General features: G+C 35.6%; 1 protein-coding gene across 2 annotated transcripts in view; it reads left to right on the forward strand.

The window, feature by feature from the left end:
- GRM5 (glutamate metabotropic receptor 5) overlaps nucleotides 1-27958 on the forward strand; it is a 563943-nt gene that overhangs the window by 233399 nt on the left and 302586 nt on the right. For both annotated transcript variants that reach the window (XM_032358929.1, XM_032358930.1), the window contains one exon: nucleotides 7273-7522. In XM_032358929.1, the coding sequence (XP_032214820.1) occupies nucleotides 7273-7522 (250 nt within the window). The remainder of the gene's footprint in view (nucleotides 1-7272; nucleotides 7523-27958) is intronic.

Raw genomic sequence — 27958 nt, forward strand, 5'->3', positions numbered from 1 at the left:
TTATTCTAATATAATTCTGTCTTATGATATCAATTATCTCTTGAATTCTCCCCTCATTTTCCAGTAGTTGTTTGTCTCTTTTACTCAGTTTCTTTATTCTCCATCATTTTGCTTCTATGTCACTAATTTTCTCTTCTTTTTTTCATTTATCCTAGCCTAGCATTTTTTATTGCACCTCAGTAATAACTTTTTTAAAATTTCAACTTGGTTAGTTTTAGCTCTTTTATCTCTCCAGAAAGGAATTTTATTTCTCCAGAGAGGGATTTTCTGAAATTTTCCATGCTTTTTTCAAGGCCAGCTAGCACCTTGATAATCATCATTCTGAACTCTAGTTCTGATGTATTACTAATGTCCATGTTGATTAATTCCCTAGCCATTGATACAGCCTCTTGCTCGTGTGTGTGTGTGTGTGTGTGTGTGTGTGTGTGTGGTGAGTTTTTCTGCCTTGTCATTTTATCCAGATAAGAATAGATGAATGAGAGAACAAAATACCAAAAAGGTAGCAATGACTCCAGAAAAATATACACTAAACAAATCAGAAGAGACCCAAAACCAGGGAAGAAAAAGGGTAGGAGAATATATATATATATATGACTGGTGAATAGAAGAGAGCCACACACTTGATTTTGGGTGTACCTTGATCTTTTAGAAGAAACTACCTCCCAAAATTTTAAAGAAAGAAAAACATCTATATACAAAAAATAAGGGTAAACACAATGAAGAGGTAGAATATGAATGTAAAGTTAAAAATTTTAAAAGATTCTAAAAAGGAATTAATAAGAAGTTGGTTGAAAAAAGAAAAAAAAAGAGGAAAGAATGTGATCAGGCTGGAGACTAGAACAAAGCCATGTGCTAAGTTTAAGGTATCTTTTAAGCTATTAGAAGAAATTGTATCCCAAAATTTTAAAGAAAAAAAAAACCTATCTCTATACAAAAAATAAGGTTAAACATAGTGAGGGGACAAAATATGAATATAACAATGAAAATTTTAAAAAGATTTTTAAAAAGTTATTGGCAAGATAAAATATGTTAAAATAGGAAAGAGGAAAAATTTCAAAAAATAGAGTAAGAAAAAAATAAAATTAAAAAAATTTAACTTTGAGTGACTTAAGAATCATGGAAATAAAGCTATGAATTTTATGTGTTGCATTCCCCTAGCTCTGGAGTTTCACACTTCTCATTGATTATTGAAGTTGGTCTTGGCTGGATGTTCTTACTGAATTACACCACACTTGCTAGGTGCCAGGCTAAGCAATCTGCTCAGGTTCGCTCTCATAGCTTTTGTTCCCTGACCAATTTCCATACAGCTTTGGAGGACAGGAATGAAAATGGCAGCCTCCCAATCTCCAACTCAATGAGAGCCGAGAGCTCAGGACCCCATTTCTCAATGCACCCTTACAGAAAAGCAGTCAATCCCTCCCATCTCCCTGGTCTCAGGCCACATTCTGTGCTCACCCAGCCTGTGACTGAGCATTTCTATCTCTGGTGCATGGTCCCATTTAGAGTCTCCAAACCCAGAAGATTCCTGCTGCACACTCCTGTGCTGCTCCTCCCAAAGGAGGAAGGAAGGTTTCTCTCTGGATCTGTTACATGTGGGGTCACTGCTCTAAGAGCAGTGGCCCAGCTGTGCCTTTGAACACAGTACAAGGTAACCCAGAGCTGAGAGCTCACTCCTCAGCTCCATCTCTGTATTCTCTATATTCAGCTTCCCCACTCCAATACCTGGCAGCTCTGCCACACTCAGACAACCCTGGCCTTTCTGTGACCCCATGGGTCCTGAAACCACACTGTCCCCGGGAGTGCTTCACCCCCGCTTAACCTTTGGAGCAATGTGCCTCAGTGGAGCGGACTTCTAAAAGTTCCAATTTTGTGCTCCACTGCTCTTTCACTTGATGGGATCTGGCCCCTCCCCCCATGGTCTATCTTCCCAAATGTTGCCTGAGATTCACTTCTCCACACGTCCTACCTTCTGGAAAGTGGTCGATTTTCTGTTCCTTGAATTGCTGCTCTTCTCTTCTCTCTCCTGTTGAATTGGTAGCTGTTCAGAATGGTCTAATAACTATCTAGCTGAACTCCTGGGACTTGATGATTTAGGTCTTCTGCTCCTCTGCCATCTTGTTCCTCCCTCCCTAATTTTTTTTTATTAACATATAATGTATTATTTACTCCAGAGGTACATGTCTGTGAATCATCAGCCTTACACATTTCACAGTACTCACCATAACACATACCCTCCCTAATGTCCATAATGCAGCCATCCTAACCCTCCTACCCCCACTCCCCAGCAACCTCAGTTAGTTTTGTGAGATTAAGAGTATTTTATAGTTTGTCTCCCTCCCAATCCCATCTTGTCTATTTTTTTCCCTCTGTACCTCCCACAACCCCCAACAATGCCTCTGAAATTCCTCATATCAGAGAGATCAAATGACAATTTTCTTTCTCTGATTGGCTTATTTCAATATGCTTTTTTTTTTTAATGCCTACTTTTTAATTTATGGAAAATAAGCATCTCTTAATTTATGTATCATCCCTTAAATATAATCCTATTTTAGATTAGTCTCTTACTTTTTTAGATTCAAATAATTCATCTTTTGTTTTCTGTGTATCTTGACTTCCAAATTGTACATGAAGGATTTTAACACCTCAGCTCTCCCAGCTTCTGTCTCTCAACTTATCATTTTTTCCTTTCATTTTTTTGTAAAGGTTGTTAAGATTTATTTCTATTGCATAATGAGTTTTTTGCTTTGTCCCTATGTGGATTCATAAAGCTGAAAATAAGGAAATGGCATTTGCATTGTTGCAGTAAAGCCTTGATTACATTTTTTCCCCACAATTCCGAATCACTAGCCCTCTGCTATTTAGAAAAGAGTGTCTGATGGATTCCTTCCTGCTTTTACCAGTTGGTTAAAATGAAGCCACAGGCTAGTATCATATTTTACACTGTACCTTCCTGTATCATTTTTGTTTCCCTGTTGGAAAAATTAATCTTTGTTTCCTCAGCTTTTTCTCATCTTATACATTGCTTGAAATCTATTTCATTTCCTATGAGAAACTAATGAACTTTTCAGTAGTTTATTCTTTATTTTTAAATGTGTAATTCCAGTCTGTATATCAACCACTGAAAGAGCTCAACACTGAATTTAGGCTTCCTAGTTTTATTAGAATACATGATGCCATTTTTAATTCTCATCCTATCATGACTTTTATTAAATCAAAATTATTCTGCCGAATTTTTACATTACACATATATTAAAACTGTTTCCTCTTTTAAATTTAAAGTGTATGGCTTAGGCTTTGTTATAAGAAAATAATATTTCCCCAACTAGTTTAAGTTTATTTTTCAATCCAGTGTTCAGTATTAATGCCTTTTGCTCCATTATTTGTCTTACATGCTTCAGGAGAGAGCAGCTTCACTGTATCTAGAACATTTAGTGCCAATAGGTACAATTAATTGGGTTCAGGCTACCTATCAAATATTTTATATATTTAACATATATATTATTTTATAGTAGCTATTATAACTATATATAGTATTCATAAATGTTATATATACTATTACAGAATAGTATATATAATTAATTATAGAACATATTAATATATATTATAATAATCATAAACATTTATTATAATTTAAACTAGATATAATACTTAACATTATATAATATACAAAATACTCATATATTAAGCAGATTTTCAGGTGAAAAAGCTAGATTTAGAGAGACTATCCAAGCAGAATTATAACTCAGATCACTCTAATAACAAGATTCTCTCTTTATTACAAGCTGCTTCTGTATAACTTACTGCTTAAACAAAAATAATGTTAAAGTTGTTGGGAGAGGAGCTAAAGATTATGAATTCCTCAGTTGTTGTTTTTTTCTTATTTATCTGCAAATAAATTGAGAATTTTTATCATTGCCATCACAATCACTATGTACCTAATTTCAAATTATTTATGCAAATACCCCAGTACTAATGAAAGCATTAAGTGCAAGACAGTCAGTTGGAAAATAGAGTTGGCTAAAAATAAAACCGAGAATAATACATTACTCAGATTAGTATAAAACTAGTAATTTAGGCCCCTGGGTATGTTTTTCAGAGGGGGTCCTTTAAACTTTGTTAATTGCAAAATAACTACATTGCCCATTTTCCATCATCATAGAGGATTCTTGTTATTTTATTTCTGGATTTTTCTCCAGGAAAAAAAAAAAAAGGAAGAGGCAGCTGGCCCATCAGGTTTTTTGGCTAGAACTTAAGCCATCCTGTTCTGCTTTGCACTTTACAGTTTGTTCAAGAAGATAAAACCACATAAAAACCCATGCTCAAAGTCCAAGGATCTCATTTCCAACAAGAGTATCTCATTACCTGCTCTAGGTGGAACATACACAGGGTCGGGAGTGAGACGTTATATGTTCAAACCAAGACTTGGCCACCTACTTGCTAAATGGGAACTTCAGTTTTATCAGTTATGCTTGGAAGATAATATCCTCTCTACCATAGAGTTGGTGTAAGGAGCATGAGCTAATCTATATGAAGTGACTTCAAAAATCAAAATGTTATACAGGTATACTGATTTATAAATGACCTCTATTAGAGTCATATATTAAAACTGATGCAACCAAATGCCTTTTACATCCTTATTCATTGAAGATGTCTTTCTGATGAAATTCCCATTCCTCGGTCTCCCTTAGATGCTCCATAGCATGCTTGTCTTGTAATAGGCTCCTGTATTCTTTTTTTTTTTTAATTTTTTTTATTAAATTGATGTATTTATTTTCAGAAAAACAGTATTAATTATTTTTTCACCACACCCAGTGCTCCATGCAATCTGTGCCCTCTATAATACCCACCACCTAGTATCCCAACCTCCTAGCCCCCTGTCACTTCAAACCCCTCAGATTGTTTTTCAGAGTCCATAGTCTCTCATGATTCACCTCCCCTTCCAATTTACCCCAACTCCCTTCTCCTAACACCCCTTGTCCTCCATGATATTTGTTATGCTCCACAAATAAGTGAAACCATATGATAATTGACTCTCTCTGCTTGACTTATTTCGCACAGCATAATCTCTTCCAGTCCTATCCATGTTGCTACAAAAGTTGGGTATTCGTCCTTTCTGATGGAGGCGTAATACTCCATAGTGTATATGGATCACATCTTCCTTATCCATTCGTCCATTGAAGGGCATCTTGGTTCTTTCCATAGTTTGGCAACCGTGGCCATTGCTGCTATAAACATTGGGGTACAGATGGCCCTTCTTTTCACGACATCTGTATTTTTGGGGTAAATACCCAGGAGTGCAATTGCAGGGTCATAGGGAAGTTCTATTTTTAATTTCTTGAGGAATCTCCACATTGTTCTCCAAAGAGGCTGCACCAACTTGCATTCCCACCAACAGTGTAAGAGGGTTCCCCTTTCTCCACATCCTCTCCAACACATGTTGTTTCCTGTTTTGTTAATTTTGGCCATTCTAACTGATGTAAGGTGATATCTCAATGTGGTTTTAATTTGAATCTCCCTGAGGGCTAGTGATGATGAACATTTTTTCATGTGTCTGATAGCCATTTGTATGTCTTGATTGGAGAAGTGTCTGTTCATATCTTCTGCCCATTTTTTGATATGTTTGCCTGTTTCATGTGTGTTGAATTTGAGGAGTTCATTATAGATCCTGGATATCAACCTTTTGTCTGTACTGTCATTTGCAAATATCTTCTCCCATTCCGTGGGTTGCCTCTTTGTTTTTTTGACTGTTTCCTTTGCTGTGCAGAAGCTTTTGATTTTGATGAAGTCCCAAAAGTTTATTTTCGCTTTTGTTTCCTTTGCCTTTGGAGACATATCTTGAAAGAAGCTGCTGTGGCTGATATTGAAGAGGTTACTGCCTACGTTCTCCTCTGTGATTCTGATGGATTCCTGTCTCACGTTGAGGTCTTTTATCCATTTTGAGTTTATCTCTGTGTATGGTGTAAGAGAATGGTCGAGTTTCATTCTTCTACGTATAGCTGTCCAGTTTTCCCAGCACCATTTATTGAAGAGACTGTCTTTTTTCCACTGTATATTTTTTCCTGTTTTGTCAAATATTAATTGACCATAGAGTTGAGGGTCCATATCTGGGCTCTCTACTCTGCTCCTGTATTTTTTAAATCATTCCCCCCTACCCACCTAATCTTTTGGAAACTCAGAAAATGAGTCTGGTATGATTTATAGAGCCTTAAGAGGCTCTGAAAATATCTAAAATGAAAGTATCATGACCTTTAAATAGGAAAAAGAAATGTAGATATAATTGAACTTTTGAGTCTTCCAAAAGTCAGCCATGGACAAGTGGAGGAAGCAGAATCAGAATCTGCATTCTCAGAACTGAGAATGTAGTATAGAATTCCACCTCTGAGTATGTAACTTTGGGCAGGTGTAAACCCAACTGCTTCATCTGTTTTCTTATCTGCAAAATGGAATTTATAATGCATACCTCAGTATATTCTTGTGAGAGTTAAATAAGATCACATCTGTAAAGGTTTTGATACACTTCCTGGCATACAAGTTGATTATCACAACTTCTCATTAATTTAAAGGACCACCATCAGTCCTTAGGCTCCCCAGGTTTGTAGAAAACTTTGGAATTACTCCCCCAAATCACTAACTTCCCTATAATTGTACAAAGTGAAACTTCAAATGTTTCATTTGAAGCTTATGCATTTACCTGTGACAAAACTTGAATCCCAAGCAAGGATATGGAATTTTCAGTTGGGATAAAGCTGCAAATTCTTATGATTGCTAATAGAATAAAATATGCATAATAGTATAATACATATAATGCATAATATAATACATGTTTTATTTGTACAATGGCATCTATACCTTATTAAGTGTATATATTGTATCTTTAAATACAGGGATATGAACTGGTGGGATGAGATGAGCCAAGGGAAGGAAGATAGAATGAAAATATAGCAGATGAATGTCTTCCATCATCTCATACTAGAGTATGAGTTTTTTAAGTTAGAAGGGAAGCTGAATTTCTTCTCCTTTTTATACTATTTTCTCTTTCTCTCCTTAAAAACAGAATTTGCAGTTCAAGACATATACATGTAATGTAGTTTCATTGTAAATTGCTTAAATGAACAAGTCAACGAAAGAGCAAAAATTCATTCAGGTCTTCCAGCTCCAAGTTCAATACTACCAAGTGACCTTCATGCTTCCAGTGCTTCTGCATTCTTAATTGGTCCCATTGTACCCAGAACTGCCATCTCACTACTTCTCTGCTTATCTGTTTTCACACAGGCAACTATGGAGAGAGTGGGATGGAAGCTTTCAAAGATATGTCAGCCAAGGAAGGAATTTGCATCGCTCACTCTTACAAAATCTATAGCAATGCAGGGGAACAGAGCTTTGATAAACTGCTGAAGAAGCTCAGGAGTCACTTGCCCAAGGCCCGGGTGGTGGCCTGCTTCTGTGAAGGCATGACGGTGAGAGGTCTGCTGATGGCCATGAGGCGCTTGGGTCTAGCAGGCGAATTTCTGCTTCTGGGCAGGTGAGTGACAATGTCAAAATTCACATGAAGGTAATGCCAGGAATTTGGCAGAATCAAAGATTATCTTCTGGTGCATAAGGACAGATGCTTTGGAAACTTCATCTGTGTGGTAGAAGTAGAAATTAAGTATCTCTGGAGCCTGGAGATAATCATGGAAAATAAGTAGATATGCCATGTGCTGATTAATGATGATAACAGTAATCAACACATGAAGGTGGTGAGTATGTAGGTCTTGAAAACAAAATGACTATAAGAAAATGAGATGGGTTCTTAGATACTTGGATCATTTCATAATTCCCTTGAGAAATAAGCATTTTTTCAGACTTTTTGAAATTGATTTTGAGAAAGGCTACCTAAACTTGTGTTATAACATAGAGTCATAGAATTTTGAGTTTGAAAGTGAAGAATTGCTTTAGGACTAATTTTTTAAAGCATTGGAAAATTGGCTCATTATTTACATTACAAAAGTGTTACTACATTGCCTGATCATCTACACTGTTGCCGGGCAAGTTTCTAAAACACTGACTTCTACTGGGACTGATTTTAATTATCTGGATAATCCACTTGATGGGTTCAGCTCAGCTCATTCCCTGCTGATGCTTTGAATCAGTATATTTGAGTTCTCTAGAGAAGTGGGATATAATGGTGTATGTGTGTGTGTGAGAAAGAGAGAAAGGGAGAGAGAAAGAGAGAGAGGTGAGATGAGGTGAGGTGAGATGATACACCAGAAGACCCAGTGGTATAGTTCTGGTCTGAAAACCAACAGGCTTGGCATCCAAGAAGAGCCAATGTTTGGGTTCAAGTCTGAAGGCCAGAAAAGACCAACATCCCAGCTCAAGCAATCATGCAGGAAGAGTTCCTTCTTACTTAGTCATTTTTGTTCTTCTCAGGTCTTTGGTAGATTGGATGAGGTCACTAACTAATGAGAACAATCTTCATTACTTAGTATATTGATGCAAATGCTAATGTCATCCAGAAACACCTTCATAGACACACCCAGAATAAAGTTTAGCCAAGTATCTGGGCACCCCATGGCCCAGTAAGTGGTCACATGACATTAACCATTACAATTCGTAAAAGGACCTCACAGTTTGACCATGTGAATGTAGTTCACTATTCTAGAACTTTAAAAAGTTTTACCATAGTACATCTTTTAAGTAGGCAGCCAATTTAAAAACTAGAGAAAACCTTTAGAACCCTTGCATCTTTCTCAATATTTCTGTCCAAAACAGAAAGCTAACTCACTTGTTATTAACTTTTGACGGCTCGTTAAAGAAAACATGCTTCCTTTATTTTCTAAATGCCTAACTGACCTTCTGCAATCAGACTTGGCTCCTGCTTGGCTACATTTTATGACAGCCATTTTATGTACCTAATGCTTTTCTGTCTGACCTGATGGCAGTAGATTGATGGGACTATTTTAGTATGAGGCCAACTATCCTTCATAAAAATGATATTGAGTGAGATTCATTTTTCACTGATGTCATGCATTTTGTCTAAAATCATCCCTAGCTGGCAAGAGTGACGCACCAGTTAGTTTCATACAACCCAGAAGCACTCCCACTCTGGTATTAAATTCCAAAATGCAGTTACCACTGGGGTAAAAAGAACAGGAAAGAAAGAAGCTGGCTTTAAATAGTCCTGTTTTTCTGGTGGGGCATGAGATTTTGTAGCTCCTATCTTCTGCCTTTGCCAACGTTAATAAGACAAATCAGCAGCATTTGTTTTCCAGCCCATATGATTTCTCAAGAAATAAGTGCTTTTTGGTCACATGTACACAAGGAAAATAAGTAGGTATTCATGATATTTGCTATTTTCCATCTTAATTTTTGTTGCCAACAGCACCACAAGGCCAAAATTCCATATCTATATAACATACATGCCCAATTTTAATAATGTTATATATATATATATATATATCTACAAATAAATTAAGATTTTATTTTTTGAGTAATCTCTACACCTGATGTGGGGTCAAACTTACAACCCCAAGATCATATGTCACACACTCTACTGACTGAGCCAGCCAGATGCCATTATTTTATATATTGTAAAATTTATTTTGTATGCTATTTATAAGAAGTTCTCTCCACATCATTTGATTCATGCAATAATAGATTCATAACCTTTAATTAGATTTCTTAATCCCTTCATTCATCAGCTAAGAATAATTCAGTATTTACTTGAGCACCAGTTCATTTCATCTTAGAGGAGTTTTGTTAGAAAATTCTTCTTACTCTTTTTTTTTTTTTTCTTAAAGATTCTATTTATTTATCTGACAGAGAGATCACTAGCAGGGGGGACAATGGGGAGAGTGAGGGAGAAGCAGACTCCCCGCCCAAGCAGGGAGCCAGTTGCGGGGTTCGATCCCAGGACCATGGGATCATGACCTGAGCCGAAGGCAGATGCCTAAACATCTGAGCCACCCAGGCGCCCCTCTTCTTACTCTTCCAAAAAAAAAAAAAAAAAGTCTACCTGTAGTTTCCATCCCTTGGCTCATATTTTTGTCTTTGAAAGTCATGTGTGGTACTCTTGCAGATATTTAGTAATGGTGTGGTCATCCATTCCCTTTATCTTTTTGAAACATTCCTGCTTCTTCCTTTTCTACTTCTTCATGGTGAAAGGACACTCTAGGTATTAATGAGACTATTTATCAAGATCATTTATGGGATCATTTATTAAATGTTTTCTTCCAATTACTACACTAAACTCTGTACATTCATTGTTTTATGTATTCATTTGATAGATACTGACTGGCTACTATATGTTAAAAGGTTTGGGATGTATCTGTGAATAAAACAAGACAATACTTACTACCCTTATGGACCTTACTGGTGGCAAGTTAGATAGAAGGTAGTAAGTGCTATGAAAAAAAAATAAGTAAATCTAAGAATAACTTCATGTTGAGTACTATTATCTCCATTTTATAGGCAAGGACTCTAAGACTCAATTAATATTGAGTAATAGTAGGCTATATGGATGGAGGTATTGAAGAAAAAATTAAATATAAGTATGTGTAATTCTAGAAACTGAGCATTTAGTGCTGTGTTCTGTTATTTTTCAGGAAATTGAAAGTATACCTAGTCATAAGAATGGAGATCTAGGGCAGTGAGCAGAAAAGTAAAATGTAGTAGTTATAAGAGAATTTAGCACATCTATTCACTCCCATTTTACAAGTGAGGAAACTGATAACCCCAAAATTTGGGTAACATGGTTAAAGTCACACAAGAACCTGATTACCATGGTACTTTTCTCTACTAGCCTATTTCCTGTAAATAGAAACAGTAGAGAAGTTGTCTGATAGCAAACTCCCAGTTCTTCACAGAACCTGAGTATATAAAGAAATTATCCTAGATCATTCAAATTTAAGTTAGCATTTTCATTTTAATGCTCCTTTCTAAAAATATAATTCACCCTATAATTCCTGTAGCTGACACGCAATGTTACATTAGTTTCAGGTGTACAAATTTGTGATTCAATATATCTATGGGTTATGTTAAACTCACCTTAGATGCACCTATCATCTGTCACCATACAGTGCTATTACAATATCAATGACTATATTCTTTATGTTGTGCTCTTAATAATTTGAGATTATTTTATAGCATATATTCCCCCAGTCTCCATTTATGCTCCTTCCTTCCCCTACCCAGCTCAGACTCAACTCAAGATGGTTCTTAGAAATTAGAGGTCAGCAGATGCCTGGGTGGCCCAATTAGTTAAGTGTCTGACTCTTGATTTCACTTCAGGTAATGATCTCAGGTTTGTGAGATTGAGCCCCCATCTGGCTGTGCACGGGGTGTGAAGCCTGCTTAAGATTCTGTCTCTCCCTCTGCTCCTCCCCACCACTCACACATACATGCATGCTTGCTCTCTCTCTTAAAAAAAAAAAAAAAAAAAAAAAAAAAAAAGAAAAGAAAAAAATTTAAAGTCAAGGTTATGAGAAGGGAATCTATATTCAGAACTTCCTAGAGGGTCCCATTTAACAGCTGTAGTTATAAATCTGTCCAGTTGTCTTGGGACAGCCATGTTTAATAGGTCATTCAGCTGAAATGCGTGGCGGGACTAGGAAGATAACTGTGCTGCTGAGACAACCTCATCCATCAACATATCTCACCATCTGTGCTGAACATCAGAAGAATGTTAGAGTGATATAGACGTGGCCACTGGGTCTTCTCACTTGAACTCAGGGTAATCTGTTGTCTTATTGCCAATAAAAATGTCCTGTCCAGGTCCCTGAAATAGTCTTGCTGAACACTCTGGCCCTGACCGCAGAATGGGATCAATAATCTGAACAGTAATAACATTTCTAAAGGAGCTTTTTTTTTCCCTAGAATGGATACAGTGTTAGTTTTCGACCTAAGAACACATCATATTATATTATTGTTATATATTATTATATACTAATTATTATTATTGCATATTATTATATACTTAAATATGAACTTGGAAACAAGGGCACCTTTTGGCAAATTAACTATTTAAAGATCTTTTTTTTATCTTGTCTATAATTAACTAAAACTATGTATCCATTTGAATTAAGAATCTCTGTCCTTCAATATGATGATTGTTACCAGGCTGCAAGAGGAAATTGGGAATTATAACCTATATTTCTTATCAGGAGGCCACTCTCCATCGACATTTTTCAAAGTGGAAAGGACAAGAGCTTATTCTAATCAATATGTTTGTGGATAGAATTACAAATAATTGTTCTACTAAAGCCATTACAGTAGGTATTATTCAGAAGTAAACATTAGTATTTATCCTTGCATATTATCAGAGTATTCATTCTAAATTGCAGCTCCTTTTAAAATAAGTATACTTGTCTTCCAGTGGGCCACTCAGTATCTTTTAACCGTGAGGAAAACTTATTTTCATTGAGTTCTTGTTATGTGTCAGGAGACAAGGGAAGAAGGAAAGAGAGGGGGAAGGAAGGGAGAGGAAATGATGAGAGGAGATAAGAGGGGAGGAGTAGAGGAAGAGAGAGAGCAAGAGAGAGAGATTAATTTAGCGCTGTCAGCAATGTTGAATATGTCAACTTTTAGATACCTTTGAGTTTGGTAGGAATGACCCCGTTTTTGTAGGGAAGAAAATCGAGACTTAGAAGTTAAATGAGTGGACAAGATTATACCAGTTTCTTATCCTAGTGGCCATTCTAATTATCACAAAGAGAGAAGGCTTAGGAACATAAAAATGTTTCTATACTTGTGATAAGCGCCATTTAATTTTGCTTTATTGTTTTTATTGTTTTAGGTTTGTCCTTTGAAAATTAAACAAACTTAGTAAAATGCCTTGAAAATTATTGAAATTTTTGTGATGAATTTTTAGTACAAATAAAGCTAGCCAAATTATGCTCCATTTGGCCTGGAGTTGTTTTCTGCTTATCTACACTTGAGTTGGAAAGACCAGACTAGTTGCATGAAGTTCAGTTTATAAACAAGCAGTAGTCTAGTTATATCTGTCTCAGATTATGAACCATGAAGGTTGAGCAAGAAGGTAAGCGGAACATGTGTGAAGAAGTTTGGACAGGAACCTAGAAGACCATGTTTTCAGCCTTATAGTATTTTGATATTTATCCCATTGTTGGAGAAACTTTTTTTTTTTCTGGTGTAGGTAAGAATATGTTAGGTGTGGTATTTCAAAAGATAATTGGGTGTATTATGGATTAGAAAAGATAGGGTAGATACAGAGGAACCAGTATCCATAACAAAAATGATATGATCATGGAATAAGTAGTAGATTACTAATTAAAATGTACTTATTATGTTTTTGTTATGATGCTATCAGGATATATACATAAGTCCAAACTCATTAAAATGTATACATTAAATATATGTAACTTTTTGTAAATTATGTACAACTCAGGAAGTTGGGGGAAAGTAGGAGCTGTTGGGCACATTGAGTATTATAGAGAAGCATGGGGGAGATGTCAAGATTGACTCGTAAGATTCTTATGTTTTATAACAAGATGAATGAGATAATTTTACCAAGATGGAGAGAGTTGGAAAAGAATCAAGTGTGAAGTAGAAAACAGATCATGAGTTTTTGAAATAATGGCATGATGTGCTTCTCAAACATAAATATAGCTAAGAAAGCTGAAGAATATGTGAGTCTGGGGCTCAGAAGAGATATGTAGGCTGTAAATAAAAATGAGTGAATCATTTGAGTAGTTTAGATTTATGAATGGAAGACATGAGCATGGAGAATTCAAGTAGAAGAAGTCTCAGAACTTGGCTTTGAAAGGGATCTTGAAATGTAATGATTGGAAAAAGGATGAATTATGAAAAGGTGATAGGGAAAAAGTAAATCCAGAGATGGAAGAGGAAAACCCAGAGTGTTGTGTCATCCCATTCCTGTGGAGGAGAATGTTTACAGGAGGGGCCATCAGTGTCAAATAATTCTAGATCAGTGAAAATAATACTCAAAGGACCTTTAGTTTTATTGAGATAGATAGATAGATAGGTTGATTGATTGATTTTTTTTTAGTTTATTTTTTTTTATTATTATTTTTTTAATCTTTATTTTTATTTTTTTTTTACATTTTTTTTTACATTTTTTTTTATTTTTATTTTTTTTTATTTCCAGCATAACAGTATTCATTATTTTTGCACCACACCCCGTGCTCCATGCAATCCGTGCCCTCTATAATACCCACCACCTGGTACCCCAACCTCCCACCCCCCGTCCCTTCAAAACCCTCAGATTGTTTTAAATATTTTATTTATTTATTTGTCAGAGAGAGAGAGAGAGTGCACAAGCAGGGGGAGAGGCAGGCAGAGGGAGAAGCAGACTCCCCGCTAAGCAAGGAGCCTGATGTGGGACTCAATGCCAGGACCCTGAGATCATGATGTGAGCTGAAGGCAGGCAGACATTTAACTGACTGAGCCACCCAGGCGTCCCTTGAGGTAGATTTATTAATTGGTCATTTAGCAACAGATGGACAAATGAAGAGATTAAAGTAAATTAAGAATGAAGTAGCTAGGATGTAAGGAGGTGAGAAAATGAACCCATGTCATATAGTTTTGTGAGGTTAAACTAGTAAGAAATGGGGAGTGATAAAACTTTTAAGGAAATATGAGGTCAAGAGACAGGTTTTTAATAGTTACTTTTTCCAAAAAACATAATTTGTGATCATGAAAAAATAATTTTAATGATGAACAAAGCTATATAGTGAAAAACGCTTATATTTTTATGTCTTTGTCTATACATGGTATTAAATTATTTGGCACTTGCTAATTTTATAGGTGAAAACTGGCATCATAATATTTTAATTGGTACTTCTTTAATTATGAGTGATATTCTGTATCTTTCATATATGAATAAGTGATATATTTATTTTTCTTCAAACTTCATGCCCTTCAATTTTTTCTGTTTTTTTTCCACCTTGTTGGTTTGTACAAAAGTACTTTATAAATTAAAGAGAGTGGTTCATTGACATGTGTAGCAAATATTTTCCTTCTTGTTATTTAATTTTGACTTTGTTTACAACATTTTGGACAATGCCAAGCATTTTCTTTTATGATTCATAAGGATTTATATATTACATACAGAGGCCAGCCACAGAGGTTTAGTCATTTAATTTTAGGATCAAGGTTGGATAGAGAATTTAATAAATGAGGGAGGACAATTAATTGCACAAAACCCCTTAAATGTGGGAATGAGTGACATTTGAAGTGTAGATGGAGGGAGCAAGATGAAAATTCAACTCCAGAAGGGAACAGAAATTATTTTAAAAAATGAGATAGGTATGTTTAAAGGTTTAAAAATACAAAAGTTACTTGATAGCCCCTCTTTTCTTTGTAATTTTGGAGGCAAAAAGGGAATGTGTGTATGTTGTAGAGTGGGGGGTATCGGTGGTTTGAGAAGTTGTCAGTAAACATTGGAAAACAAGGAAAACTACACTGTTAATAAGTGGTCTTATATACTATCTTTATTTTATATTATTCCATTTATTACAAACAGTAGGGAGAGAAAGATCTGAGTATACTGTCATGGAGAAATGCTCTTAAAATAACATTTGCATATGTACTGTCTCATCAAGAATTGTAATGAATTCTTAACATTAGGGTTTTAAAGGTTGATTAAACAACAGCCCTGTTCTCAAATTAAAAACCAATGGGAATGAGTCATAGAGATTAATGTATATCAGTTAATTAGAGACCAAGTCTTTGATCTGTGACAACTGGACCTCCTAAAACTGGCCCCCAAACCTAGAGTCACAGGCAGGGCTGGACAATAGCAGGACTTTCCTGCTTTAGAAGATGGCTTTCAGAATGACAGGAAAACTGTTAGAGCACAGACTGCTCCATAAAAACAAGAGGCTGAGTCACACCCGCTCAGTTCTTCCTCCACCTCACCAGACAGGCCAGTCACTCATTCCCAAGGGAAGGAAGGGAGATGGTGAGACAAGCTGAGTCTTTTCTTTCCATGCTTTTCCCTCCTGGAGATTGGAAATCTCCCTGGAATGCTCCTTTGTGAAATATAAAGAGTGAGAAATATTTTTCTCTCTCTCAAGCCCATTCTGAAGTAGATAAAGAATATTAACTTGACTTTACAAGTGAAGACACTGACCTCAGAGACATCACTTGTCTCATCAGTATCACTGTGCTTATTAGATGTGAAGCTGAAATTTAAATGAAACCAGTTGCTTTGTAAGGTGCTATGGATCTCACAACTGAAAATGCCCAGAAGGAGAACAGAAGGCCTGGATGTTGTTGGACAAAGAAAGATTTCTGTGTGAGTGATGAAAACAACAAATGACTTCAAAGGCCTCTTATAGTCCCAGGGCTTGTGCTTTAGAGGCATCTGCATCTCAGAGGGTTCTGGTAGCTTTAAGATGCATTGCTCTTGCAAAATATGTTTAAGTAAAATTTAAAGTAATTGGATGTTATTAATAGCTCTTTGTGGAGTGCTTTTTGTGTAACAAACACTGCCCTGACTGCTTGGGTTTCCTGTATTAATTTATTGACTTTTCATAACAATCATATTTGAAAGCTGTTATTATTACTTTATTGCTGAGCACAAAGAAACAAACAATTCACTCAAGATCACACAAGCAGTAAGTGGCAGAGAGGGCATTAGAAGGTAGTCTGTATCCTTAACCACTATGGTAAACTTGTTGGATCTTCAATAATTCTTTATTTCAGTAATAAACTTGATTCTTATGGTATAAAGGATAAATTTTACAGAGAATTAATTAATTAATTCTCTGTTCTTAAAATTGACAATCTTTAATAAAGAAAAACTAACCATTAAGATGACTGCAAAAGAAAGATTCCCCTCCCCTCCATCCTCCTCCTTCCTAAGATAAATAATATCTGGAGCAACCCAACATTATGTAAACCAGAAGAATACAATGATTGGATGGATTTTTCAGTCTGCATTACTATTTTTACATGGGAACAGTCCGATGAAATTTAGTTTTCAGCAAATAGAAAAGTTTAAGATTTCTTTATAAGAATGATTTAATACCCAGATTAGTTGGGTAGAAGTCGAACTTTCACTCTTCGCAGATGACATGATACTCTGTGTAGAAAGCCTAAAAGACTCCACCAAAAAATTGTTTGAACTGATACAAGAATTTGGCAAAATCTTGGGGTATAAAAATCAATGCACAGAAGTCTGTTGCATTTCTATACACCAGTAATGAAGCAGCAGAAAGAGAAATCAAGGAATTGATCCCATTTACAATTACACCAAAAACCTTAAGACACCTAGAAATAAACCTAACCGAAGAGGTAAAAGATTTGTACTCTCATAACTATAGAACACATATGAAAGAAATTGAGTGGTGGATTAGTCAGTTAAGCATCTACCTTTGGCCCAGGTCATGATCTCTGGGTCCTGGGATTGAGCCCTGCATTGGGATTCCTACCCAGCAGGGACTCTGCTTCTCCCTCTCCTTCTGCCCTTCCCACAACACCACCCCACCCCCACAGCTCATGTTCTCTCTCTCTCTCTCTCACATAAATAAAAAATTAAAAAAAAAAAAAGAAATTGAAGAAGACACAAAGAAATGGAAAAACATTCCATGCTTATGGATTGGAAGAACAAATATGTTAAAATGTCTATACTACCCAAAGCAACCTACACATTTAATGCAACCCCTGTCAAAATAACACCAGCATTTTTCGCAGATCTGGAAAAAACAATCCTAAGATTTATATGGACAGAGAAAAGACTCTGATTAGCTAAAGTAGTATTGAAAAAGAAAACCAAACCTGGTGGTATCACAGTTCTGGAGTTCAAGCTGTGTTACAAAGCGGTCATCATCAAGACAGTATGGTACTGGCACAAAAACATGCACATATATCAATGGAACAGAATCAAGAACCCAGAAATGGACCCTCTATTCTATGGTCAGTTAATCTTCGACAAAGCAGGAAAGATATCCAGTGGAAAAATGACAGTCTCTTCAACAAATAGTGTTGGAAAAACTGGACAACAATATGCAGAAGAATGAAACTGGACCACTTTCTTACAACATACACAAAAATAAATTCAAAATGGTTGAAAGCCTAAATGTGAGAAAAGAATCCATCAAACTTCTAGAGGAGAACACAGACAGCAACTTCTTTGACCTTGGCCAGAGCAACTTCTTACTAGACATGTCCTGGAGGCAAGGGAAACAAAAGCAAAAATGAACTATTAGGACTTCATCAGGATAAAAATCTTCTGAACAGTAAAGGAAACAATCAACAACACTAAAAGGCAGCCTTTGGAATGGGAGGAGCTATGTGCAAATCATCAATCAGATAAAGTGCCAGTATCTAAAAACTATGAAGAACTTATCAAACTCAACACCCCAAAAACAACAACAACAACTATATATATATATATATATATATATATATATATATATATATGGTCAAGAAATGGGCAAAAGGCATGAACAGACATTTCTCCAAGACATACATATGGCTAACAGACATATGAAAAATGCTCAACATCACTCATCATCAGGAAAATACAAATCAAAACCACAATGAGGTATCACCTCATACCAGTCAGAACAGCTAAAATTAACAATACAGGAAATAACCAGTATTGGTGAGGATATGGTGGGAATACAAACTGGTACAGCTACTGTGGAAAACTATGGAGGTTCCTCAAAAATTTAAAAATAAAGCTACCCTATGATCCAACAATTGCACTATGAGGTATTTATCCAAAGGATACAAAAATAATGATTCAAAGGGATCCATGTACCTCAATGTTTATAATAGCAGTGTCCTCAATAGCCAAAGTATGAAAAGAGCCCATACATCCATCAACTGATGAATGGATAAAGAAGATGTAGTGTTTTATATATATAATGGACTATTGCTCAGCCATCAAAAAGAATGAAATCTTGCCGTTTGTAATAATGTGCATGGAAGTAGATAGTTTTTGCTATTATGCTAAGCAAAATAAGTAAGTCAGAGAAAGACAAATACCGTATGATTTCATTCACATGTGGAATTTAAGAAACAGAATGGGTGAACACAGGGGAAGGGAAGGAAAAATAAAATAAGATGAAAACAGAGAGGGAGACAAACCATAAGAGACTCTCAACTCCGGGAAATAAACTAAGGGTTGCTGGAGAGGAGGTAGGTGGGAGATGGGGTAACTGAGTGATACGCATTAAGGGGGACATGTGATATAATGAGCATTGGGTGTTATATGCAACTGATGAATCACTTTAAATTTGACCCCAGAAACTAATAATTGCTATATGTTAACTAACTCAAATTTAAATAAAATCTAAAAAAAAAAAAAATCGGACACCTGTGAAGAAAAAGAGGTAAACATAAAATATTGTTCTGTGGTGAAACCAGGTGAAGTTCATTTACTCTTCCACCTTTTTCTGGAAGACTAATATGGTTTGGTGAAGTGACTATTTCATGTACCTGTTTCTGTTAGTTGGAGGATGCTGTGATAAAGCATTCTAAAACAGTGGCTGGCTAACTAACTCCCATGGGTCAAATCCACTTCCTGTTTTTGTAAATAGTTTTATTGGAAAAGCCACACTCATTCACACAATGTCAATGGCTGTTCTGAGGTTACATTGGTAGAGCTAGTTGTAATAAAGACCACATGTTTCAAAAAGCCTAAAATATTTCCTGTGTGGCCCTACACACACACACACACACACACACACGAAGAAAAGTCTGCTGACCCCTCATCTAGAGGGTTTTTTCCCCCATCTGTTGAGATAGCTCTGCTTACTTACATACATATTGGGACTTTGAATATTTATTCAGCAGTAGTCATGGTTTGCACTTAAACTCCAGATTCTTCTTAATTCTCCTTGAGATTTGAAGGCCACTCCTTGGTCATGGGATCAGACAGCCCAAGGAATGTTGGTCAGAATTAGAGGCACAGATTTGGGTGCTATGTTTATCATGGAGAGGAGACCAAGAACAAAGAAGTTTTCTTTTTTTTAAATTTTAGCATTCTGGAACATAATGTTCAAAGCAATTGAAACATATGATGCATTTGAAATACCATTTTTTTCAATCCTGACTGATTTAATTTTATCCAAAATAAAAGAATGTACTAAATTTAATAAAGAATGCCCTGTTTGGTTATAAATATTAATCTTTCTAATAAAATTATCTTTATTCCTCTCATTTGCTAAATTGAACTGATGACATAGATTAAAAGCTTATCCTTTCTCCTTCTATCCGTCTTCCCCATTTTCCTGAGAGTTACTCTTTCAAAAAAACAAATTTACTTATGTAATCTTTCTGCATAATAATCTTACTTAACTCTCTTTTTCATATTCAAATCTCTAATTTGGCATGCATGGCCCTTTAAAATATGGCCAAATCTGCCAGTCATTTCCTATTACATTCAAAGGTGAAATTTAAAATACTTGACAACTAGTAAGACATGGGTCCAACTGCAGCAGATGAGAATCATAACCAATGGGTGAATCAGTGCCAATACATGCCACCTAAATAGTGGAATTATTATACTTCTACCCTCTTCCCAGCACTACCAACTCCTTATCTTTCCTATAGCAAAATTCTTTTAATTCCCAAAACATACCAAGCTTAAAGAATCATCTAGATGGTCTTCTCCTTGGAGTGACCTCTCTGTCTTACAGTGAAACTCAAGTTTTTCATGTGAGACATTACCCAACAGTTTCAAAGACTTCCTAAACATTTTCTAGTAGGACTTCTACAGATCCCTTAAAGCCTCTGTGACTGTCATTTCTATTTTTCTGTTTTCCTCTTTCTCTTCTACATTGTAATATGAGCTTCCTGAATGTGGGCAAAGGTTTATTAATCTCTGTGACATCTAGTACCTAACATATTATGAACATTTGAGAACAGCTGTGACCACAGAGGAAAATCAAGGGTGGCAGGTTCCTCAACTCCAATCAGCCTCAGTGAAAGGCAGGCTTCTCAAACTCTTATGGAATAGAATCTTGTGAACGCAGGCCACTCTGGAAGGAAGCCAACTAAAAGCCCTGTGGCAGAGGACAGAGGGAATTCCTAGGGCACACTCTGTGATTTCGCAAGAAAGCTCTATTTCATAGGTTTCCATAGAGAATGCTGATCTTCTGGCCCTCACAAAATACATCAGTGAAAAATGAGGCACTGTTAGGCTAACTCATGAGATCAACTGATCAATCACTTTTTTTTTTAAAGGGATGCATTTCCATTTTGTTTATTTATTTGACACAGAAAGAGAGATCACAAGTAGGCAGAGAGGCAGGCAGAGAGAGGGGAGGAAGCAGGATCCCTGCTGAGCAGAGAACCCAATGTGGGGCTTGATCCCAGGACTCTGGGATCATGACCTGAGCAGGGCAGCAGCTTAACCCACTAAGCCACGCAGGCGCCCCTGATCAATCACTTTCAATGGGAAAAGAAATGATTAGTAAAACAGTGAGATAAGGAATTCAATGAGCATATCTGGACACACGTGTGTGCCATTTCAGAGGAAGACTGCAAAGTTTTAACTCATTGAGAAGGGAAAGAAAATAGGTTTAGTTTTTTCAGGACTCTGTAATGCATTAGCCTTACCAACTATGGTGAATGTAGATTAGAAATGGTTCTGTTATCTGTTCAGAATACCTGAAAGCTCTATTGTCTTCTGCTGTCTTATCAAGACATGAATGTAAATCTTTATTTTTTAAGATGATTTGTAGATACTCTCAATTTAATATTCTCGGACCCCTTAATTTGTTTTATTTGTTTAATAGATTAGTTTTTAGAGCAGTTACAGGTTCACAGCAAAGTTGAGACAAAGGTACATACATTTCCCATAATCTTACTCCCACACACATCCATAGTCTTTCCATTATCAACATTCCCCACCCAAATGGTACATTTATTACAATTTATAAACCTACATTGATAAGTCATTATCATCCAGAGTTCATAGTTTAGCTTATGGCTCACTCTTGGTGTTGTACATGCAATGAGTGTAGAAAAGTGTGTAATTACAGAGTCATACTGTGTCATACAGAGCATTTGCACTACCCTGTGCTCTGCCTATTCATTGCTCTTGCTTTCTCTCTGCTAACCTTTCACAACCAGTGATATCCTTACTCTCTTCATAGTTTTGACTTTTCCAGAATGTCCTGTAGTTGGAATCAGTATGTAGCCTTTTCAGATTGTCTTTTTTTTTTTTTTAAGATTTTATTTATTTATTTGACAGACAGAGATCACAAGTAGGCAGAGAGGCAGGCAGAGAGAGAGAGGAGGAAGCAGGCTCCCTGCTGAGCAGAGAGCCCGATGCCGGGCTCGATCCCAGGACCCTGAGATCACCACCTGAGCCGAAGGCAGCGGCCTAACCCACTGAGCCACCCAGGCGCCCCAGATTGTCTTCTTTCACTTAGTAATGTGCACTTAAGTTTCCCCCATGTCTTTTCATAGCTCGGTAGTTCATTTCTTTTTAGTGAGTTGGATTATAATGTAGGGGTATATGTGCTTTTGTAAGAAATTGCTAACTACCTTCCAAAGTGATGGTATTATTTTATATTTATATCAAGAATGAGTAAAATTTCCTATTGCTCCACAGTCTTGCTCTTATAATATACACATTCCCATCACACCAATTTTTTCTTTATTTTTAGTTTTTTGGGGGGTTTTGGTACATATATTTTTGTTACTCTGAATATGTTTTGTGATTTTTTTCATGTACATAATTAAATATGGTTCTTTTATAGCTTCTGGATTTTCTTTGATGAAAATCTTTCTCTGAAGAAAAAAAAAGAAAAAAATTGTTTTCTCTGAAACCGGGAGAGTACTGCTTATTTTTTTTTTAACCTTTATTCATTTAATCCAATCAGAAAATTTTTTTTAATTAGATCTATTCAGTATGAGATACAGCATATTTTCTTTAAGGTAGATTCTCAAGTGTGCCTGCAAGAGTTATTAAATAAATAATCATTTCCTAATGAAATAACAATAAAGCTTCATATATTAAATTTTACATTTTGAAATTAATTACATTCTGTATACTAGTATATAATTTTAGACTTTCTCTTTAGTACCACTTTTGTTAGTAGCAGAGTACTTTTATTATCATTTTAGTGAACTTTAATAACTAGTAAAACATGCCATACTAATTATTATTTCCATAATTTTTGGTTAAATATTGTTCATCCCTAACAACTTTAAGATTATTTTTCTAATTATAAAATTGAGTTTCTAAATATTAATTTTTGAAGAGTTGAAATTTTAATGATATTAGATGTTACAAAAATAGGAAATGAATTTTTATCAGATTTTTATATCCTTCCATAAAGATTACTTTATGAAGATATTGTATTTTTATTGAACTATTAACTATGCATTGTAGTTTTGTTAGCATATTTTATGTCTAGCTAATTATTGCTAGTATAGAGAAAAGCAACTAATTGTTTGTATAATTCAAATTCCTTTTTTCAATATTTTAGCTTTTTCCAGAAGAGATACACAATAATTTTATCGACACAAAATAATTGATAACTTCCTCTCCATTACTTATGTTATTTTCTCAACTTACTGTATTTACTCTAAAATTCTAAAATCTAAAATCTCTAAAACACTGCTGTATGGTAGTAATTATAACAAGTAGCCTTCCCTGTACTTGATGAGATTAGTTTGTTATTTTACTACTTAGAATGAAATTTAAAATTTTTGTCTTTAGCATATTTACTTATTTTTTCTTTTTACATTGTCATTTTAGTAAGCATTAGCGCTCATATCTTCAGATCCAAATATACAAATTAAAGAATGTGTGCACACTCACACACACACACACTCACACACACACAAAAACTCACAAACTCACATTAGAACATATAAAATGAGATGTGAAATTAGGAGCCTAAGTGCTGAACTTACAGTTTGCTCTATCGTAAAGGATACTTTTAAAAATGATGTTGGGATCTGGCTCAACATGGCAACCTAAACACACTACTTTAGCCTTACTCCACCTACTCCTGCCTCCAAACCCATCAAACTGACTTGCCAGTTCATTTAGAGTAAAAGCCACAGTCTTTACAATACCGTACCAGACTCCCACTTGTATCTCCCCACCTATGTCCTGTTGCCTCTCTCTTCTCTGACTTTAGCCCAGCCACAGTGGTCTTCCTACTGTTCGTCAAAAGATCTGAGTTACATTTCCACCCCAAGGCCTATGTACTTAATGTTTCCCTTGCCTGAAACAGTCTTCTCCCAGATACCTTCCTCACTGGATTCTTTACCTATGTCTAGCACATTATTACCTTCTACTAGGATACATAATTTTCTTATTCACTGGGTTTATTTTTTTTTTCTAGTCTGTGCTAGAAGATAAACTCCAGGAGAGCAGGGATTTTTATCATTTTGTTTATTGCTCTATCCTCTGTCCCTGGAAAAACATCTAATTAGCACCTAATAAAATCATCTTTAAAAAGCTGGAGAACCCCTAACCCATATTTTGGCAGGTAAATTTTTTTTTTTAATTTTCCCTCTTAGAATCTGGAATAGTCAGAGATCAGAGATAGTGTATCTGGGAGATAAAGGAAGTTTCACATCATCAGCCAAATAAGTATTTATATGATCTCAGAACAGCTGAGCTAGTTCCCTTGCTCTCACCAGCCTCATTCCACCCCGGCCTCTCTGAACAGCTGTCTCTTCCTTTGTCTCAAAACAAAGCTGTGGAGAGAAAGAGGGGCCTAATATGTTAGAGTAAAATTAAAAGCTAAGAGTTCTAGAGATCTCCATGAAATATGAGGACGCATGTGGGGATGAGTCATGTGAGAACCAGAAAAATGAGATGTACTTGAAGATTAGGGTATTAAAATGCAACAGTGCTGATAATGAGCAGAGCCAAATGAGGTTACAGCCTAGGAGGTGGCCCTAGGAGAAGGTGACTGAGATAATGGGGAGGTGGATGTTACTGCCATTTGCTCACTGATCATTACTTACAGAAATGTTGAATTTACCAGGCTTTCTGTGTTTTTAGTTCAGGTGTTCTCATATCTCAAAGAAAGAAAAAAAAAGGACATTTGTCATTTGTACAAATCACTTATTCAGCCAGAGAAGAGAACATTATTAAAAAAAAAAAAAAAAACATTACAAATAAAGCTTTTGTCTCCCACAATAGAATCTTAGTTCTGAAGATATGCCAAAAAACTCGTGTAAGATGTAACTACGTTTAATATGGTTGTCTCAAGAGATTATTATAGCTTGACAATTCCATTTTTACATTTTTGCAGTTTTTATGGCAGGCTGGATTATGTGGCAAAATAATTGAAAAAAGCAGTGGTGGAAACTCCAGTGGGAAAATTTCATTTTTAAAACATGTTGCATAATTTTATGATTTCTAAATAGACAAGGGGTTTTCTTGGCTTATAATTTGCTACTGTACATTTTGAGGCAATATCATAGCTCTAACAGTGCTAATACCTTATATTTCTGTAGTTGCTTTGAAGATTACAAATGCTTTCATGTGCATTAGGCAATTTAATCCTCCTTGCTCGGGAAATGCATGATAGCCATCAGTGAATATGTGTCCAGATGGCTGAAAATGGACATCAGCCACCAAAATAAGCACTAGACTGGTGGCCACCAAATGCAGGCTCACGGGCCCTTAGAAAGCTTAAATGAAAATTTCAAAGGTCAGAAATGAAATTAAACAATTACACACACATATCTATTCATCTGTGTCTATGTATGTACAGTTGCTCTCTGTCCTTATTTTTTTAAAAAGATTTTATTTATTTTTATGTGTGTGTATATATATACATAATATATATACATAATATATATACGTATATATATTATACATATACATATATAAGCAGCGGGGAGTGGCAGGCGGCGGGGGTGGGGTGGGGAGCAGGCTCCCTGCTGAGCAAGGAGCCTGATTTGGGACTTGATCCCAGGACCCTGGGATCATGACCTGAGCTGAAGGCAGATGCTTAACAGACTGAGCCACCCTGATGCTACATCTGTCCTTATTTTTTAAAGGATTTTTCCATTCATTAATTTCTTTATTTTTGAGATTTTTTTAATTTACTTGACAGAGAAATCACAAGTAGCCAGAGAAGCAGACAGAGAAAGAGAGGGAAGCAAGCTCCCCCGCTGAGCAGAGAGCCTGATGCAGGGCTCGATCGATCCCAGGACCCTGAGACCATGACCTGAGCTGAAGGCAGAGGCTGAACCCACTGAGCCACCCAAGTGCCCCCCATTCATTTATTTCTTAAACAATTATTTATTTGGTATTTATTGTATTGCAACGCTATACATTGACTGTGAGGCAGCAAAAATGACCAGTGTAACCCTATTCTTTTGGAGGATTTAAACAAACACACAAAAATGTTTTATTCTATGTTTTTATCTTTATCAAGGTATAATTGATATACAACATATTGCACACAATTGAAACTCTTGAGGAGTTTGGGTATATGCCTAAACTGATACCATCACCATAGCCAGAGTACTAAAGACACCTATCATTTCCAAAAACGTCCTTGTGTTTATGCATGTTATGTGTGTTTTAGTGAGCATACTTAACATAAGATCTGTCTTCTCAACTTATTTTAAAATTTTTAAACTTTATTGTATTGTTAACTATGGGGACTATGTTATTAATTATAGAGCAGATCTCAAGAACTTAATTAAATATGCATCTTGCATAATTAAAACTTTATATCCATTGAAAAGCAGTTCTCCATTGCATTTCCTACCATGCCTCAGCAACCATCATTTTATTCGTTCTTTCTATGAGTTGAACTTTTTAGATAACTTGTATGAGTGGAATCATGCAGTATTTGTCCATCTGTGACTGGTTTATTTCACTTAGCATAAGGTTCTCCAGATTCATCCATGTTGTAATAAATGTTAGGATTTCTTTCCTTTTTTTTTGTATGTATATATACCATATTTTAAATATTTATTTATTTATTTATTTATTTGAGAAAGAGAGAGAGTATCAGAAGAGGAGTGGGCAGAGGGACAAGCAGACTTCCCTTGAGTGGGAAGTCCAATGCGGTGCTCGATCCCAGAACCCTGAGATCATGACCTGAGCTGAAGTCAGACACCTAACTGACTGAGCCAGCTAGGACCCCCATATTTTCTTTATTCATTTGTAGTGGATTTGTAGTTTGTTCCCATATTTTTATTATTATGAATAAAGCTGTAATGACTTATTATATAATAATTAATATAATATAATTATTTCAATTATTTTGAAAATATATTCAGAAGTGAGATTGTTGGATCCTATAAGACTTCTATTTTTGATTTTTTGAGAAACCTGAATTGTGGCAGTTTCTCTATTGTGACTGCACCTTTCTGCATACCTACCAACAGCATGTAAGTATTCCAATTTCTCCACATCCTCATTGTACTTATCTCTTGCCTTTTTCATAAGAGCCATCCTAATGGGGAGAAGATGATAGTCCATCATGGTTTAGATCTGCATATCTATGATGGTTAGTGAGGAAAATCATCTTTTCATATAACTGTTGTCCATTTGTATTTCCTTGCAGGAGTACATATTTAAGTCTTCTGCCCTTTTTTTATTGAATTGTTTGGATATTTTGCTGTTGCATTATGTGAGTTTCTTATATACTTTGGATATTATCCTCTTATCTGATAAGGCATCTGAAAGTACTTTCTCCCATTTCATAGTACTCCTTTTCAATCTGAATTTTTTTTCTGTGTAGAAGCAAAGTCTAATAATGCAGTAAAGAATTCTTTTTTTTTTTTTGCTTATTTTCAAAAGTAAGATAGTCTTAATTAATGATCATATATTTTGCTAAAATTGGAAAAAATTTAGTTGCCAATGTTCTGTTGACTCTAAATTATTTAGTTACCATAATGATGTTTGTAGTGTTACAAGGCTTCCCCATGATGTGCCTCTACCTTTAAAGATACTATCCCTGAAGGAGTAGCAATGAGTTTAAAAGCCAGCTTGATACCTACAGTGAGACTTGTCCTTTTCTTTTACATAAAAATAATCACTTCT

Source organism: Mustela erminea, chromosome 9, assembly GCF_009829155.1.
Source record: "Mustela erminea isolate mMusErm1 chromosome 9, mMusErm1.Pri, whole genome shotgun sequence".
Classification (NCBI taxonomy): domain Eukaryota; kingdom Metazoa; phylum Chordata; class Mammalia; order Carnivora; family Mustelidae; genus Mustela; species Mustela erminea.